The sequence below is a fragment of the Dromaius novaehollandiae genome, chromosome 10 (assembly GCF_036370855.1).
Source record: "Dromaius novaehollandiae isolate bDroNov1 chromosome 10, bDroNov1.hap1, whole genome shotgun sequence".
NCBI lineage: Eukaryota > Metazoa > Chordata > Aves > Casuariiformes > Dromaiidae > Dromaius > Dromaius novaehollandiae.
In genome coordinates, this window is record NC_088107.1 from 17,283,497 (window position 1) to 17,301,393 (window position 17,897).

At 43.4% G+C, this 17,897-nt stretch overlaps 1 protein-coding gene and 1 long non-coding RNA gene across 4 annotated transcripts in view; one reads left to right on the top strand and one right to left on the bottom strand.

Annotated features, from left to right (window-relative positions):
• LOC135329393 (uncharacterized) overlaps nucleotides 1-17,897 on the bottom strand; it is a 194,514-nt gene that overhangs the window by 26,795 nt on the left and 149,822 nt on the right. The window lies entirely within an intron of this gene.
• CHRNA7 (cholinergic receptor nicotinic alpha 7 subunit) overlaps nucleotides 1-17,897 on the top strand; it is a 46,733-nt gene that overhangs the window by 16,619 nt on the left and 12,217 nt on the right. The window contains exons 3-5 of one of the 3 annotated variants that reach the window (XM_064517459.1): nucleotides 7,734-7,778; nucleotides 9,479-9,688; nucleotides 11,363-11,472. In XM_064517459.1, the coding sequence (XP_064373529.1) occupies nucleotides 7,734-7,778; nucleotides 9,479-9,688; nucleotides 11,363-11,472 (365 nt within the window). The remainder of the gene's footprint in view (nucleotides 1-7,733; nucleotides 7,779-9,478; nucleotides 9,689-11,362; nucleotides 11,473-17,897) is intronic. The other 2 variants (XM_064517460.1, XM_064517461.1) reach the window with 2 other exon arrangements.

A 17,897-nucleotide genomic window follows, 5' to 3' on the forward strand; every position in this document is an offset into this window, starting at 1 on the left:
CCTGAAAACCTGTTTCACATGCCAGCTGCGTGGCTTCTTATTCCCATGCAAAACCAAACATTCCTTAATTCCATCCAGACGTGTATTTTAATTAATCTTGCCTTATGGCAGGGGCAACGTAGGTGATGCCTTAGGCATGCGGGGTGATAACGTGCCCCCGTTTGGGGCAGCCCGGCGCTGCCCCCTCCAGCCCGTTCCTCCCGAGCTCCACTTGCTGCAGCCACTGCCGCCAGCACGGAGGCCCCGGGCTGCCGGAGAGAGGCAGGCCTGAGCAAGCAGCAGCATCTGCATTGCTGCGGATGGCTTTTCTGAGTAACTGGTTTTTTGCTCATCCTCAAGATAGCAAAATTCAGTTTGGCCTACACCACTAAGAAGCCTTGAGCCCCCTTTGACTTTAATACAAACATTAAGGCATAACCCCAGTGCATGAAGACAGGATCATTTCAGCATGCAGCAGTCCCCCATGTTGATGTAGAATTAATTCAGGCCCTTTCACTTTATAGAGTTTAGTGAGCTCAGTGCACGGCCCTAAAAAAGGAGGAAGAAAACCCCAAGCGTGCGGAGGTGAGGAGATAAGAGCTAATGAACTGATGAACCTTCTGGTTTTGAGAGGGTACCATTCAGGCAAACGAAAGCGCAAATGTCTATAGGAAGGGCCTGTGCCATCTCTCCGTGCCTGCCAGCCCTTGCTACCCTCAGCCTACAGCAGTTCCCTTCAGGTTTGCTATCAGCTATCCGTCAGGAACCTGGCATTTTTGCTATAATGAGCCATGTCTTAAATGTTTCCACAAACTCTTTTAGTAAGGTTCATAGCAACTGAAGTCCAGTTCAAAGAGGCCTTAAAGAAGCCTGAAAGCAAGGTGTGTCCCTAAAGCCTTAGAGTATTCAGCGATAAAATGCTCAGCAGCCTTGCTCCGAAATCATGGGGTGAAAACTTAGCCACCCTGCGATAAGGAGGAGCTCTGCCGCTTCTTTGATGCAGTCTGCTCATTTATGTTTAGCTAACCTTAAGAGTTATGGAGTATGCCACTACTATGCCAAATCATTCAGAGTTGCAGCTCTAAGCCAAGTTATATTAACTGTATTTGTATATAAGTGGTCTATGAATTACCCTTCAGCTGTGAAGTCGAAGACTGCTGATGCTAAGATTTTCCTAGTGATGTCTGAGGGGTTTTTTTTGGATGATAGAAGTGGGACAATGTAAAAGTACTTCTGAAAACGGGAGGCCTTTTAAATTTTGTATCCATAAATGAAGGCTTCTGGAATTATAAAACATTTCTGAAAATTCTCACCTGGGAAAATATTTCTCAAAAAGGGATTCTGGGACGTGTGACTGGTTTTCAACAAAGGAAGTGATTTTTTTTCTTTACAGCTGTATGTATCTCCTTATCAAAACACTTAGAAGACTAATGTGATCTGAAAAGCTAACAGAAGTGCTTTTACAGAAGGAAAGCAGATTAACTGGGTGCACTAAAGAAAAAAGCTTTTAGAAAATGTCTTTACTAAAAAAGCATTTAGGAAATGTGACTGTTTCACATTAAAATGAGGTGGGGAATAAACCTTCATTACGTCCAGCTAATTTGGGCTTAAGGATAATTTAGCAGCTTATACTAGGTTCAAATTCCATTGCAGCACAGCCCTTTTTGGAAAAATCTAGGAGCACAAAATTCAGGAATTTCTAATTCCTTGGACGTGACACTGCAAAATACTGCTTTGGGTATGTTTCAAGCTTGTCATCCAATAAAACATACTTAGAACATAACTAAGGTTGCTATTAACTTCACCTACCTGCAGTTGTCTAATTTCTGGCTACTTTGTCAAAAGTGGTTGTGGAGGCTTTTTCTTTGGTCAGTGGAGTCACAGATATGTCCAGAAGGCAATTCACATCCTCCAAAGTTTGAGGTAAGAAATATATAAATGTATAAATCATTCCCTACAGTCAAGTGACTATCCTACTCCATCAGCATCTGAGGCAATCTACATCACTAGAGTAAACAAAGTGCCTAACTTTAAAATAGCTAAAACCAGGAGAATTCAGCCTCACATCAGGCTCCAGGTACTAACAGTCACTGTGCAAATGCTGAGGTTGATATAAAACTGCTGCAAATTCGTACATGTTTAGAGCATAATATATAAATTTTGTATGGATTGCCGCATCATTGGAATTACTGTTCTTGAAGGCTGGGAAGGACTTTCAAAAGTCTCCAGTTCTGTACATTTAACAGACTTAGTGATACAATTCCAGCATACGAGCCTGTGAAAAATGTTTGGAAAAATCCCCTATCCTTGCCAGTAGAATATAGTAAGAATGCAGCAGGACCTGCATTATGTCTGACCAAAAGTCCATGTAAGCTTAATATTCTGTTTCTGACAGTGGTTTGTAGTACATGCCTACGAAACAGTGTAAGAGCAGGGGAAGCATTAGTGATAATTTCCTCATATACTTTCCACCCTCTAATGATCAACTGCTTGGGACTTTTCTGAGCCACATGTGATGGTGATCTTTTTGCATCTAAGCTATCCATCTAGCTATGCCACTGTGTATACCTAAAATATGAAATTAGCAGTCATTAAAGAAAACAAGTGAAAAATCCCACCTAAATAAACACTAATACTAAAATGCAAGAGTAAGAATCTCTTCTATCCTTCATGCAGCTGTTGCAGGATGACAAGATTAAAATAAGGCTTTAGCTCCAGTGCTCTTACGAGAGAAAAGGTTGAATATGCCCAGTTCAGCCTCCTTTTCTTCACCATAGGTAGTGAGAAAAGGGTACCAAAAAAACAGTCAAATGCTAGTCTTCTAGGAAGCAAGAGAGGCGAGAGAGAGGTTCCCTCCACCCTCCCTTGGAAGGCACAGGGCCTTCGGAGATCTCCCCACTAGGAACTGGTGCTACTTCTTACTGAAGGCGAGTGTGAAAGCGCAGCCTAACATTAGCATCCATAAGCTCAAGAGTGGAGAATCTAGCTGGGCTGTGGAGCAGAAAGCGCCTGTCTCTTCCGAATGTGCATTTTCTTAGGGGCCTTGCAGATAATCACTAAGAAGGGCAAGAAGAGCATTGCCTAGGAGAAAAACGAGGGTGGGAGAAGGGGAGAGGCTTTCTTTGTGTAGGATATGACAGTGAATATAAATTCTCTCCCTCCTCAGGCCCAAGGTGCCTGCAAAGGAGCATTTTAATGATGGACAGCCACGTTGTCTCGCCCCGTGCCCAGAAATGCGGCGCCTGTTGTGGCCCTGAGAGACGTAAACGCGGAGCGTGCCTGCAGAAGGAGCTGAGCAGGCCCTAGCGTACGAGCAGTGACAAGCAAAAAGATTTCTGTCAAGTGTTCATTCTCTGAAAAAAAGGTAGCTTCAGTCATCTGGAAGCAGTTTGCAAACTTAGACTGAATTGTGTTGAAAGGTTTTGGTCTAGAAGGACTTGTGGAAAACCCAGAAAAATGACATGGCAGGTGCCGACGGTCCCATCAGGCCTCTCTTTTCCGTCAGCCCAGTGGCTCGCACTCGTACTTAAGACACTCCTTGTCATGGTCTCAGTTCCTCCTGGGCATGCTATTACCCTGTTTTAGAAAAAGGATTAAAAAGTCTATAGAGCAGGAAATAACTCCTGCCTTTGTCAATGCCTGTGGTATTACCAGGCTAGAGGGTAATTATTCCTTCTTTTGTTTAATAAATGTTTAATTTCTTCTCTCCGAGAGGGAGGGGGATGTGATGACAGCCCCCCCGGCAGCGCTGTGTTCTCAAAGAGGTGGTGCGACAGGAGCGGCTGCTCCCTGGAGACGGGGCTGAAAACTGCTGCCGGCAGCAGCCGTCTCCACCGGGAACCGCAGGCACAGCCGCACGCCGCCGCGGCTGGCTACCCTCCCTGCTGCCTTCGGGAGCATGACTCTCTTTCCCCAGCTCTTACTTTCCCTGTGATTTAGGTGGGATTCTACCATGTAAAAATATTTAAAGAATAAAGCTGGATGTGAACTGCAAGAGTTTATCCAGGACATTGCTTTACGCAAGCCATTTAGAAACTATGCCTTTCTTTCTAGGTGCCACATGCCACCGCTTGCATGCCTATGGGCATGCAGACTTACTTCTTTTTCCCCTTGCTTTTTGCTGCATAGCTTTTCTAGTGCGGATACTAGGTGCACTGTCATCCCTTTGAAAGTATATTCTTTTCTGTACGTTGTCGAAGATAGGGTAAGGATAAGATAATACAGGAATCTGATACAGGGTTTCCAAAGGTGATCAGTCTGACAATTTGTTTAAGGTTAAAAGATAGGCAAAAAAAGAGATGAGAACTGGCAGAGTGGAAACAGTGTGACTGCCTGCAAAAACCTACAGAAATTTCTGATACCTCTGCTCTGCCTTCGAAAACGAATGAAGGACCAGTCAAGTCTCCCTGACGTCAGCTACCTGCCCTTCATAAATTACGCAGCCATAAAATTACATGATAATCGGTCCAGCAGCAATCTGCTTTCTGCAGCGACAGATCAGGAGCAGCGTTACGAACCAGGCGGCAGAGGCAGCCTCCCCGCCTCGCCTCGCCTCGCCTCGCCTCGCCCCGCGGCACCGCCGGCACCACCGCACCGCGGCTGCCCTCGAGCAGCCGCCCTGGGAAAGCAAACGCGCCAGCTCCGGTCCATCGGCCACCCACCGGCCTCGCTTTCCCCAGCACCGCAGGCTGTACCAGGAAGTCCTTTCTCTTCCCCCCTTCATATTTAGAAGTGATTTGTAATAGGAGCTGCCTTGCTTGTGTGTCCAACACTGTTTTGTACGTGTTTACCAAATACTGTAAAGTGATAAGGAATTGGTGAAGTCCTATGAAGCACTTCAAGCCCCCCGAACACAGTAAGGGGCAGTACTGTACACGCAAGGCTCTGCTGAAGAACGGTTGGCTGCAAAGCTTGCAAAACGGCGTCCAAAAGACTCCCCTAGCAGGAGAAACGCTGGCAAACGTCTCCTGCCCCCACCGCTCACCAGCTCCGCTCGCGCGTGCCAGAAGGAACAAAACCGCTAAAATCAGACTCTCTCCTCTAGTGATGGGGAGAGCCAAGCCAATAATGACTAAAATTATATAAATCATCTTCTCCTGGGAAAAATACTATAAACTGAGCCTCAGCACGCAGCAAAGTTTTCTGGCTGAGGAGCAATGATGGGATTTACGGTTCAAACACTGATGAAACCTTTAATATAGTGATCCAAATGGGAGCTATTTTGTTCAAATATACTCTTTTGGGCTCTAAATGCTTAAAACAACTGAAAGAAACACCAGGAAAACAGCATGTTTCATCTTCTTTTAGGGCTTGTCTTCACTGCAAGAGTTATTTCTGAGTTAGTACTCTCGAGATACCCTCTTTGAGCTGGGCTAGAGTGAAGGTCACCATACAGAAAACCTCTGGCTTTCAGCGGCTGGATCAGTGCCCCGACGAGCACCTGCGGGCGCTCCCGAGCCGCCTGTGTCGCCCGGCCGGCCCTGCCAGCAGCGCACTGGATTCAACGCTCCTCTGCTGCTATCCAAAAGGGAACGTCTAAAACATCGCTGACCCAGCGCTGGAGCCATTTCTGTGCAGAGAGAGACCAGGCTAGGAGTAAAACGCGAGTCTAACTCAGAGCTTAACAACGCTGGAGTACAAGCCATTCGGCTAATGGTTTGGAAACAAGTTTTCCACAGAGTAATGGCCTCTGAATGGCTCTGCACCCTTGTGTAGCCACTGACGCCTGTGCAAAGCCCCGCACCTCCCCCCTGCCCGGCAGCGAGTCCCCCAGCAGCGTGCTCGCGCCTTCGCCCAGGGGTAGTAGACAAGACGTTGTGCCACGGGCACTTGGCACGTTCACCCGGGACAGCACTCAGGGCCTCGGGGGAATGCCACGGAGCTTTTACCGATAAGTTTTCATTGGTGGGGTTTGCATGTGACCCCAAAATGGCTATGATGAACAAAAGCACATAGAGGTTTTATATATCCTTAATTTGCAACACTTGTTTAGTTCATGATGGCATAAATGATCTCGTACACATTGCTTCTTCATTCATTCATGAAATAAAGATCCTGTGCAAACTAGTTCTGTTGTGCTCTAACAACATATATAGGTTGTTGAGAGCGGCATCAAATCAATGTTTGTATGGCTGCTGCTACTGCAGATCAGTCACGCCTTTGGCTGACGTGTGCAGCAGTGCCGTCAGCACTTCGATGCAGCAACATGAGGTATTCCTCGTACCACAGGGTTAATGAGACCTGTTTCTCCAGAAAGCCATTTAAATGAGTTGCTCAGTGGAGGCAGATCTGGTGAAAAAGTAAGGCTCAAGGAGGTGAGATGGCAGAAAATAAAGGGAAAAGTGCTGAATCACTGGCTATGATCTATGCCTCCCTATATATTTTATTTTATTTTAAAGGGCAGTAGGAGTGTGCACTTGTGGGCAGACTCTTTGCCTATGTATCTTTTTTATTTGTCTCATGTTGTACATTTAGTTGTGATCGCATACAGTCTAGTAACACGGGCGTACCTTTACCGATGCTGTTCTTCCGAGGCTCCACTTGCTTCTAAAACACCATTGTCTCTGGTGGCTGCATTGGGTTTTACATGCTAGGTAACTTTTTACTATTGTGCTGCCCTAATAGGCGTTCGATTAAAGGTCTCTCAGTGCTTTTGTTCACTTAAAAGTGCACCGAACAGCAGCAAAAAAGAGTATTTCTCTTTTAAAGAAAGCATAAAATGTGATTAAACCTTTTCTGGCCATTTTGGGGGGGGTTCGGAACAAAACTGCAAGCTCAAGTGTGACTGATTTAAGTTTAAGGCTGTAGACACATGAGCAACTCTTACAGCCCATGCTATGCAGGGGATCGAAACTTGCTGTGACATTTCTTTAGACTAAACGAAGCTCTGGCTGGAGGACTTTGGCAGGGAGGAGCTGTGTGCCAGGTAGGAGTTGTGCATTCAGCTCAGAAAGCGCACAGTAATGGCAGTGCAGGGCGTACTCCACCGGCCTCGCGCAACCTGAGTGGATATTGATATGGCTTGAGGGATGAGTAATTGCTGGTACCTCCAGAGGAATGAGGTCACCAACATTTTCCTGTGTCTGAGAAGTGAAGAATTAATCTTCCTAATTAACTGCAGCATTAAGATGCCAGTTCTGTCACCTCAGCTTACCTCAAGTAGTCACAGGAGGCAAGGGGGAAAGCCTTCAAATTGTACCTTTTCCAGGCAGAATAATAATGTTTTGCCCTGACAACAGCTTCCTGGCGAAGCTGTGATACACCACTTTCACGTGGAGCTCCACTGAAAGCAGGGGCACTACTCGCCTGACAAGAAGCTCCTGAGCATGTCCTCGGCGCGTCACCGGCGCTTTGCCAGGCCGGCTGTGTTCAGCCGTCTCTCGCCCCTGCCTGCGTCTGGTGCGTGAGGTATCTAGCGAGAGGGCTGCTCCCAAGCAAAGGCGGAACAGGCAAACTGTAGTACAGCCTGTTTGACCTTTGAGACCCGTCATTAAAGAAGGCTCCCCGGGGAGAGCCCCGCAGAAGGACGCCCTCAGGAGACAGTCTGACTGATTGTGGCAATAGGAAATACACTAAAAAGCACCCATGAAAACTGCTGTCGCAGGGAGCGAGAGGCAAGGATTCGCTTTGTTTCAAAAGGTATACTAGCAAAACTAGCTCATAACAGTCAAGCATACTGATGGTGTCATCTTTCCTGTACGATACTAAACTGTGGTTTGTTTTTGTCTTCCTCCTATCCTTCTCCTTCCTCCCAGGATGAAAAGAATCAAGTATTGACAACAAACATCTGGCTACAAATGGTGAGTTTGGGGTGGGGGGGAATTATCTTTCCACCCCCCCCCCTCAGTCTTTGAGTTTAATCTCATGAGGGTTTGAATTTTATGAAGCTTTCAAGCTTTTGTTCTCCATCTTGCTACATAATGGACAACTTTGAGGTGAGTGGAGAACTGTAAGACTGAGGTTTAGGACCTCATGTTGCTTTAGGTATTTCTGAAACTTCAGGAATTTGAGTCACCACATCTGCATGAATTATAAACTCGTTGTAGTTGATTTAGTCACTCTAAACTCTAGACCATCACCAGATACCGATGTCCTAAGAGTCCCAGGATGAGAACTTGCTGTACTCTAATTTCCACCTATATTACAGAAACTCACTTGATTGGGTTAAGTAAAGATTTGGAGAAGAGGTTTATTACTCAAGACACTCATGCTGCTTCAGTAGAAACTTTACACCTCTCAGTTTCTTTAATCACCTCATTCAGTTTAAATGAATTCTTTTTCCTTTTATTATGCCATTTTGATAGAACGCCCCTCTTGCACTGGTCGGCCTCAGGAAACAAATGAAAGATTAGTTTGATGATCTGCAAAGGACAGCATGGCTATGCCATTTATTCACAAAGACGAGCTGACGTGGAAGAAGCATTCAGCTCATGCTATTTACAGACTTGTTTTACAGTCAGATTCAAACTGTCAAATGTAATATTTTTGGCTTTGAGCTACACTGACAACAGTTGCTATGATTTCTTACCAGGATAACAGACAGCAGCTCATTCTCAAGAAACTATCATTTATTTGTCTCGCTCTCTCATCCTACAGTGTCCTTATCATTTCTGAGGTTTTTTTTCTCCCAAGGAAATTCTTGATTCTTTTAAATATTCACTGTATTTTTTTGTGATTTATTCACCCTACTACATGCTCTATGTGCCGCATGTTAAGATAGCAATGGGCAGATCAGCTGATTACTACAAAAAATTTAGCCACTGCTTATGGCCTCTGAAAACAGGAAGAAATGTGTTTGTGCCTTAGCCATCTATTACTGGCACGCTACATGCATTCAAAGCATGCTTAAGGCAGATAGATGTAATCTGATTCTGCCAAATAGTCTGGTCTTAAGATGTCTTTCCCTGAATGTCCCTCTCCACTACCTTCCTTGATGTAAGTGTGTATAATCAGAGATGTATCTTAAATATATTTTATCTAATCATCATTGAAATACTAAAATACAAAACTAACCTGAGAAGGAGGGGAACATAAACCTAGTATTTATACATTTAGACTTTTTGATCCTGAACAGTATCTCCATAGCAATACCATTTAGATTCAAAATCTTAAGTTTGATCTAAGTTACAGCAGGAGCCTTGCCTAGTCACGCAGATTAACACTAACCCCAGTACTCCCAGCTGACCTCTGTCTTACTCTGCATCAAACATACCTAAGCCACAGTGGAAACTGTAGCTCCAAAGTAAAACAAAATGAAACAGCTTGGGTCCAGCTTGACAGGTATAAAAGTATTTCTACACATGGCTAAACCGAGCAAGCCCAAGTGGAAATACCTAGCCTTATTTCTAGTACAGACTTCAGCGTCAAGCTTTCTATCACCCCTTGGACAGGCTTTACCCCATTCAGTTTTGCACTATGCTATATTGGATTGGGCCACGACAACTGCTAAAACAAGTTATGACAGGAAAGTATTGGGCGTATCACTACTATTTTAATGCAGTTTAGACAGAAATCAAGAGCGAGCCAGCTGCACACAACCTGCCCGGTGGGCATCAGCTGCCCCCCAGACCACGGGCCCCCAGGCTGCGGACCCGGAGCAGAGAGGGGCTTGTCCTGCCAGCTCCGGAGACGGCAGTGCCCAAAGGGAGCCCCCGGTCTCAACACGGTGCCCCCAGACGGCACCGCACGTCCACCTGCATTGCTGGACTTGGTAAGAAACACCGGCTCCATGAGAATCTCACTATTTCTAAATCCTGTGAAAAGATGAAATGTTAAAAATAAAGGTAACGACTTTTTGTAGGGATCAGCAAGTTAATGTAAAACAAAGAATTTAACTGGTGATGCATTTACTGTAAAAAGGGACATAAGATTTCTGAAAAAAAATAAAGAACAGAAAATGAGACACAGTTGATCAGCTTATAGAAACTACCTGTGTACAAGAAACATACAGCTCAGAGAATCCATCCAGGTGGCGAGGCACTGCAAATTCATTGTAAAAAATGAATGAGATAAATCATGGGAGCACATGCCAACCAGCTGTATACCAAAAGCTTTACCAAAGGTGAGTGTGTGATAAATACTATCACATGTGTTATATGCAGCAAAACCAGTCATTTACAATTACTGCTCCAGAGACACAAAAAAGAACTTGAATCCATGCAGTATGAGGCCAACTGGGGATTTGTTTGGTGAATGAAAATGAATTTTTCCTTTGACTGTAAGGCAAGGAATTGCACAGAGCAATTTGATGTGAATGCCCCATGAAAATAATCAATATTATTATTTCTACAACGCCCAAGGTAAAATTCCTCTGCTATTAATGCCTGTCAAAGGCCTTGGCAAGGGCCGCTAGACTGTTCCAGCGCTAAGTGGTGTACACAACCTACTTGGAAGGTTTACATTTAAAAGACTAACGTTTGGCGTTGCAACAGCACTGCAAGCATAGAGAAGCGTTCACTGTAACTTATGTGATGCTTATTTGAAGTTAATGTAAATAACATAATATGGGGATACAGACAGGCACAATGTGATGAAGCACAGATTTATAAGAAAAGAATAAATTGTAAGAAACAAGGCGAACTGTGTTTCTTCTTTACACCTTTCGCACGCGCAGTAGCCACCCTTACATCCTGACCGGTCGGCTGCTTGGCGTGGGGTGAAGCGCGACACCAGGTGCAGAGCAGTACAGCAGGTCGTGCCAGCGAGTCGCGGGGGCCGCGGGGGAACGGCTCGCTAGAGCACCCAGGATGGCCCAGGCCGCGCAGCTCGGCCAAGTGCTTTGGCCTGTGCTTCAGGGGCAGCACCTGGCGTGAAGGAACACTAATGCAGAGGAAAGCCCGTGCGTTTGGCTGTCATAAACCGGCGCCGACACCGGCGGGCGAGGAAGGGCTGCTAAGGCCTCCTGTGCCTGGCGGTATTAACTGTCCGGCCATTTCGGTTGTCCTCCCTCGCAGCAGAGACTGTTGGCAGCTCTGCCACGTCTCTCAGTCACTGTAACCTACGAATTTCCACCAACAGCAAGCAGAGCTGCCTCTAAAGAAAAATGTCATTGAAGTTAATGTATGAATAATAATAAAAAACCCTGTTCCTTCCCAAACTGGTGCCTGAGACAGCATGAACAATAAAATACACGCACCCCTAATCTTATTTTATAGGCTGTTTTATGCATTGCAGTGTGAATTGAAAAACGAGATTTTTATGCTTTTCAGGGAACTCTAGTTGGCCTGTTTCACCTTTTCTAAATATTTCACTGTCTGAACCTTACTAGTATTTCTTTAACAAAAAAACACTTTTGTTTCAGGATATACAATCCCCTGGAAAGCTAGAGTAAACTAGTTGATAGGAAAAGTGACATAACTTACTTTTTTGTGTGTGTATCTCTTAGTACTGGACGGATTATTATTTACAGTGGAATGTGTCTGAATACCCCGGAGTGAAGAACGTCCGCTTTCCCGACGGCCTGATATGGAAGCCAGATATTCTTCTCTATAACAGGTAGGCACACTTTTTTTGGGTGGGAAAAGAGAAAAGATAAGGCGAATGACAATTATCCCACCAAAATGCCTAAGTTTTGCAAATCTGGAATACTGGAAGATAACTTTTCTCCTGTTTACACAACGGAAGGTCAAATTTGCAAATACTTAATGACCAAAACCACCCTCACTGCCAACAACGCCAGTCAGAGTTTGTTTGATGATTAGAAAACTAAACTTTGCTAGCAGTGTTTAATGGTACAGGTTGTCATAATTTTCTCCTAAATTATTTGCTTGGTCTAAGTATTTGCTTTGAATTCAGGTCTGCAAACATCTGACTGCTTGTCTAGTTTCAGTTTGGGTTTCACTAGAAGCCAAATAGGTGAATGCCAGTAGGTACGTCTGCATTTTCTCATCTCCAGTTTTGGTGTCGTTGTCCTTCCCCCTACAAAATTAGCTAGAATATTTGCTGCTCTTCTCTTCAAACTGTCTGTTCATAGCTGGGCTTTTTTGGGGGGCAGAGAAATTGCTCTTGATTCACTGCAGAAGCTCTGGCTGACGTGGACAGACTCTTCAGTTGCACCGTTAGGTTACAGTGCCCACTGTGCAATCTATTTAGTTTAAAAATATCACACAGTGTTATTTCTTAAAAAGAACATAAAATCAAATATGAGATTCTTCAGTAACGTGCTTTTTTTGGTAGAGTATGTAAAAGGAACTAAATATGTGACAATTTTGTGTATTTAAAGTACAGAGGAAATGGGGCATTAAACAAAAAACCAGAACAGATGTTAACTGCTTACTGCCCAGCTCATAAAGCTATGCAGAGTGGAGCTCGGCAACCTTCTAGAAGATTACATATAATGAATTAATGATTCATTTTTTGTAGCATTTTCAGTAAGCTTTAACTATGGAATCATACTACCGTAACAAATGACAGCAGTAAGCATCAGGCGAAATTGTGTGCTAGTCCATTTAAGATAGAGTTCCAAGAGTAAATTTGCTACAAACCCCAAATCCATCTGAAATAGCATGTTGAAAAATAAAAATAACATCGCTTCTTAAGTAGAAAAGTTACCAGCTTTAATGGGAGTCTTGTGCAAAACCTAGGCATACATTAAGGCTTGCAACCTAAAGTGCTTTGTGAACATTCATTTAGTGGAACACAGCAAACCATAAGTCCAAGCTGGACTTGTGTTATTTTAGTCCAAGCTATTTTTGCATTTGTTCTGCCAGGTAAGTGTCTCTGAAAAGGCAGCGCATGCTTATCTGTGTTCAATTACTTTTTGTTTTTCTGCGGGTTTACAAATGAGAACAAATCGCCTGTTTGAGCTATTCGTGCGTTTCAAAAGAGAGACCTTCTTCCATCCTGAGAGACCGGTTTGGGACACTAGAGTGTGTTTTCTAGCTGAGCACTGATACTGTCTGGGAGAGCGGGGGGAATGACACCAGTGAAAGCGTTTGGTATCATAAGAGCAAAATACGAGGATGTTCCCCAGGACTGATGAGATCCGCAGAACCAAAGAGGCAGGATTCAGAATAGCAGTATCTAATACTATTGAAGAAAAAGGAGTCCATTTTGTTGTGAATTAGCTCATTAATAGAAATATCTTTGAGAAAGATTTCTATTGCGATCTCCCACTCACAGCCCAATACACTGCAGAATGCAGTGATGTACAGTGACAATGAAAGACATAATTCAGCTGACATCTTTCACCTGCTGCCCGATGCAGAATGTTTATCTCTAGACAGCGTAGGCACAGTCTTGTTAAAGGGCAAAATTATTAGTAAATCTGACAGCGTGACAGGCCCCAAGCCAATGTACATTAAGTATGGCGCTGTGGTTTCTGTTTGCATAGCAGAGATCTGGTGACACAAAAGAAACTGAATAAAAGAAATAAGAGCAGTGTTACCTACACCAGAAAAATCAGGAAAGTACTTAAGCTTAGTCTTCAGAGCTTTATTATTAGCTTACTCAAGTGACTCTTATAGCCCTGTTGGCTGAGTTTTAAATAGATTTTTTGAAGCCTGAACACCAAAGACATGAAAATAGAAAAGGCAGCATTCAGTTAGCAATATCTATTGTATACATATATTATTAAAGAGCTTGATAGCACTTAAATTTAGCAGACCATGTTAGTTAAGCACTATTCATTCTATTTCCCCTTACATCACACATGATTTTGACATATTTACAACAAAATCCCCTGCACTGTAGGTTGCTGTTATGAAGCAAAAAGAGCTGCTGGCTTTTCTGTCTGAAAAGGAAGGGCTTGTTCTGTCTTTCTGCTGAATGCAGTGAACTAAATTCTTCCCTCAGTTACATGCATGCAGTGTCTGCACAGCTGTGGTCGGGGAATAAAAACCCCCAGTTCTATCACATCAGTCTTGCAGGGGGGAAGGGAAAGGAAGTATCTGAACAACCTGGTATTAGCGGCTGCATACAGCTTTATATAAGCAGTATCATGTTTTCAACTAGGTCTTTTGTACAACGGCGTTGTACAGAATCATAGAACCCACTGCTGAACTACTTCATTAGCCGCAGCACCATATGCAAGTATGAAAGACAAAATATCCAGATAGACAAGCTCCATCTGTCCTATATCTTGTACTAATTACTTCTTTGCTCACCTCACTGTTGAGTAATAACTAGACCATAAAGTTCACACCAGACTTCTGGACCTGTATTTGCCAAAAAGAGCAAGTCAAAGTCTAAGAATAGCAGTTTCAATTATTCAAAAGCCTAAATCTCTAGACACTGAATATCTTTAATTAACTTCAATTAAAATTTTTTTCTTAGACTTGAAATCTACTGAGTACAAAGAAAAAACTGGCAAATGACTTGTCTGCAGGGGATCCTATAAGGTGAATCAGTAAAGAGTCTGTAAACAAAAATCTCCCTTTAATTTTTTTCTTCATTAGGCAGTGAATCAATGTTTGTTTGCCATGTAGCTATTTGTGCTGCTAATAAACAACATACATGGGTGCGCTTACACCTTCCAAAACAGCCTGCATTTTAAAGACCAAATGGTCTTCCATATGAGTAGGAGGAAGGTCCACAACTCATTTCAGTTTTGGAAAAAATGAGCACTAGATAATGATAATTACCACTCTTTACCTCCTTCCCTATAACATACATGTTTTTTACTTGCTCCATGTTAGTAATTAAGAGAGGAAAACCCTGAGGAAAAGTAGAGTTCTCTCTCTCTGACCGTCCCAGGCTGAAGAGGAGGCCTGGCACGTGCTTACGACATTACATCTTGACAAGCTGGCTTGATGATGCCCCAGTTTCGACCTGCCTGCTGTGCACAATTCAGACTCTATTTCTGCCTCTCTCTCGAGGCTCCTGTTAGAGTCCAGTCGGCATCCTCAACAGGGAGATTCCCCTGTCGCATTGCTCAAGCTACCCTTTATAAAGATCATTTCTTTGTGGCTGAGGGTCTACTGCTGTCTCCAGCATGGATGCAACCACATGCATCAAAGGCAGCTCCACATAAATTAAGCAGGGACGGTGTGCCAGCCTTCTTAATGATCTCAAACTGCCACTGGTGTCAGCTAAAGCACAGCTGAAGCTCTGCTGACGGCAAGCAGGAGTCTCCTTTGAGCGCTGGGGCAGCAGTGGTCGGCCAGGGGACCGCGCGCTCCTCCTCCAGTGCTCTGACTGGGGCAGGGGCCTGGCTGACGGGCGGTTTGGGAAGGCTGTGCCTCAGCTCTTGCCTCAGCCGTCTCCCTTCAGCACACGTCATTCCAGTGACAGTGACAAACGGGAGGCTCCCTTCCCGTCCCGATGGCCACGGCGCAGCGCTGAGAGGTGTGCTCCTCAGCAGCCTGCCCTTCTCTGCCGTTACTGCGGGCCAGCCGCGCGGCGCCCCAGGCACTGGAAGCTCTGCACGCGTTCACCGCCTCTTCTGTGGTACATGGGATACTTTTTATCTTTTTTGCCCATGGAGACAACATCAACCTTTTATCTTCCTGATGGTTTTTTTCTGCTGTTTTTCTACCATATGTCGCTAAAAAGACAACCCTGCTCTGTACATCAGGCTGATTCCCCCTCTCCTTTTCAGGAGCTGCTTTTTGTTTGAGCAAGGCCTATACAATAGCTGTGCCCAATATGTCAGCCGCAGTTATGCTGCCCTTTTCCCATTTGATGGTCGCCTTGATGATTAATGCCACTGTCACAGGTGATGCTCAATTCTAACATTGCTCTAACAGCTCGCAGTGACAGCATTTGTCAGCCACGTGAGTATTTCTCCCTAGGGCCTACGTTACTGCTTTGCTTACGGCACGCTTCGAGTGCTCCTCTCAACGGGACATTTAATGCTAAATGATTTGGGGGGAACTCTGCTAGGGTTCACCATACCTACTGCAACTGCCTGTCAAGATTACTTCTTGTTTCCGGTTTAAGCACTGTAATTAGTGCTTCAGTTGTCCATACAGCAGCCTAAGAAAACCCTTCCCATGTGCTGTACACGAAGCGGAGCAGCAGGCAACCTGACCAGCTGTTCCTGCAACATTAACTTTCCTTAATGTATCTTTCACTGAAAATTTGTTTTCTCTTGGGTGTCTTTTCCTGGCTACAGTGATTTCATACACAGTAAGGATCTTGGGAGAATCAGCCAGATCTTTCATTCACTTCCGCACTCCTGCTGAACGCTACAGCGTGTAGGCCATCAAATGGACACTCTACCCAGGCAGTTCAGAGATTTACAAAATCATGAGTTAGGACACGTAAATCCCTCCCTCACATATAGCACAGACATGAGAGAGAATTTCTAATGGAATTTATGTGTCTGAGGATTTACGCCTCAATATGTCTATGTGTATCCAAAATTAAAGGGCCATTTTAGAAATTTTCTACTGTTCTTCATAATAATACTACATGTATGCTAATTGTAGCTCATTCACAATATAGAAGCAGAAGGGTAACTTAATTCCTGAATAAATGAAAATACTATTTTTGTGTTAATAGAGGTTTTACCATCATGGCATATTAACTATGACACAGTCACACTGTAATTATTCTACAGTGTTACTGTCTGGAACATTTATTCCAAAATCTTATTCAGAGTTAGTCAGAGGACAAAGCTGACTATTTAAAATGAGTTCTTATCCCTGTGTGAAATTGCGTTGGGAATGTGAATATGTTCTCTTATAGAGACACGGCATTTTGAGATAGATGCTTTCAATTTCTATACACTCACTAGGGACATGCATCTGCAGTTACAAACTGAAAGAAATTAATGAACAATAAATTCATTTTTCACTTTAATGAATACATGTTTTAATGTGTCTTGAATCCTTATACATCTTGCTGCAGCCTAGTAGAGAGAAACTTGCAGGAGCTATCCTAAATTTTAGTACTAGTCTATTGTGCTACTGCATAATCTCTGCCATTTATTTTTAAAAAGTTGAAGAAATTCTCTGTTTGTGTTTGAATTGTCAATATAACAACCTAAATATATTAATCTATCCCCCTGCATCAGCTAAGGCTTTTGGTTCTCTACACAATTCTATTTAATGCTGTATTCTTTGGATTATAAGCGGGGGAAGAGAAGAGGGCCAGTTCATCTACGGTTTTTCTCAGGGCACCTATGGCCTACGTATAAATTCTTGGCCTATGTACAAATTCCAGGACTGACTGTGTTAGTGTCCTGTGAGGCCCTCTTCCACCTTCTTAATTATACTAGATTCATTAAAAGTGCTTATTTCTGGTGGTATTATTTTCCAAATAGCCATGTAGTGTTCACTGCTTCCTGCAATAATAAAATTTCTGTTAGTTACATCTTATTTTAACAGTTTCATTTTTTCAGTTTTTATAATCCTGAGATAATTCCAGATATATCTCAGTAGGATTTTATCTGATACGTACAGCTTTGTCATCTTAACATACTGCAGTAAATATCTGCTCTTAAATAGCTACACCCCAAAGCAGAAACATAGCAGAAATGATTTTCTATAATTACATGTGAGCAGTAAGCAATTAAGCATGTCACCAAGCAAAGGCTCCTGATTTCGTGTATTCTCAACTGAAGCACTGCATCTCAAAAACCAATTAGAAGCAGTGTAGTTTCACTTCGGTTTGTGCAGATTAATGTCAGCGAGGGATCCTAAATTTAAAGGTATCTGTGAGCGTTTAATTTTTTGTAAAAATGAGTTGAGAATGTTCCCAGTAAACCACAATGGTATTATGATGTACATACACAGATCAAAAAAATTTCTCATGAGAGAAATGCAGAAGCTAAACTTTTCCAAAGTCCCACTAGGTATTCTATATAAAGTGTATATTTAGACTTTTCTGCCGACAACTAGAATACTCACATAGTTTAAAACAGCCTCAGAATTTGTTTTACATGTAATAATTTCTCACATTAGTTTCTTTTTCTGAAACCCCTCTCCAAAAGAAAGGCATCTATTTGGAAACTACAAACAATACAACATAGCATAATA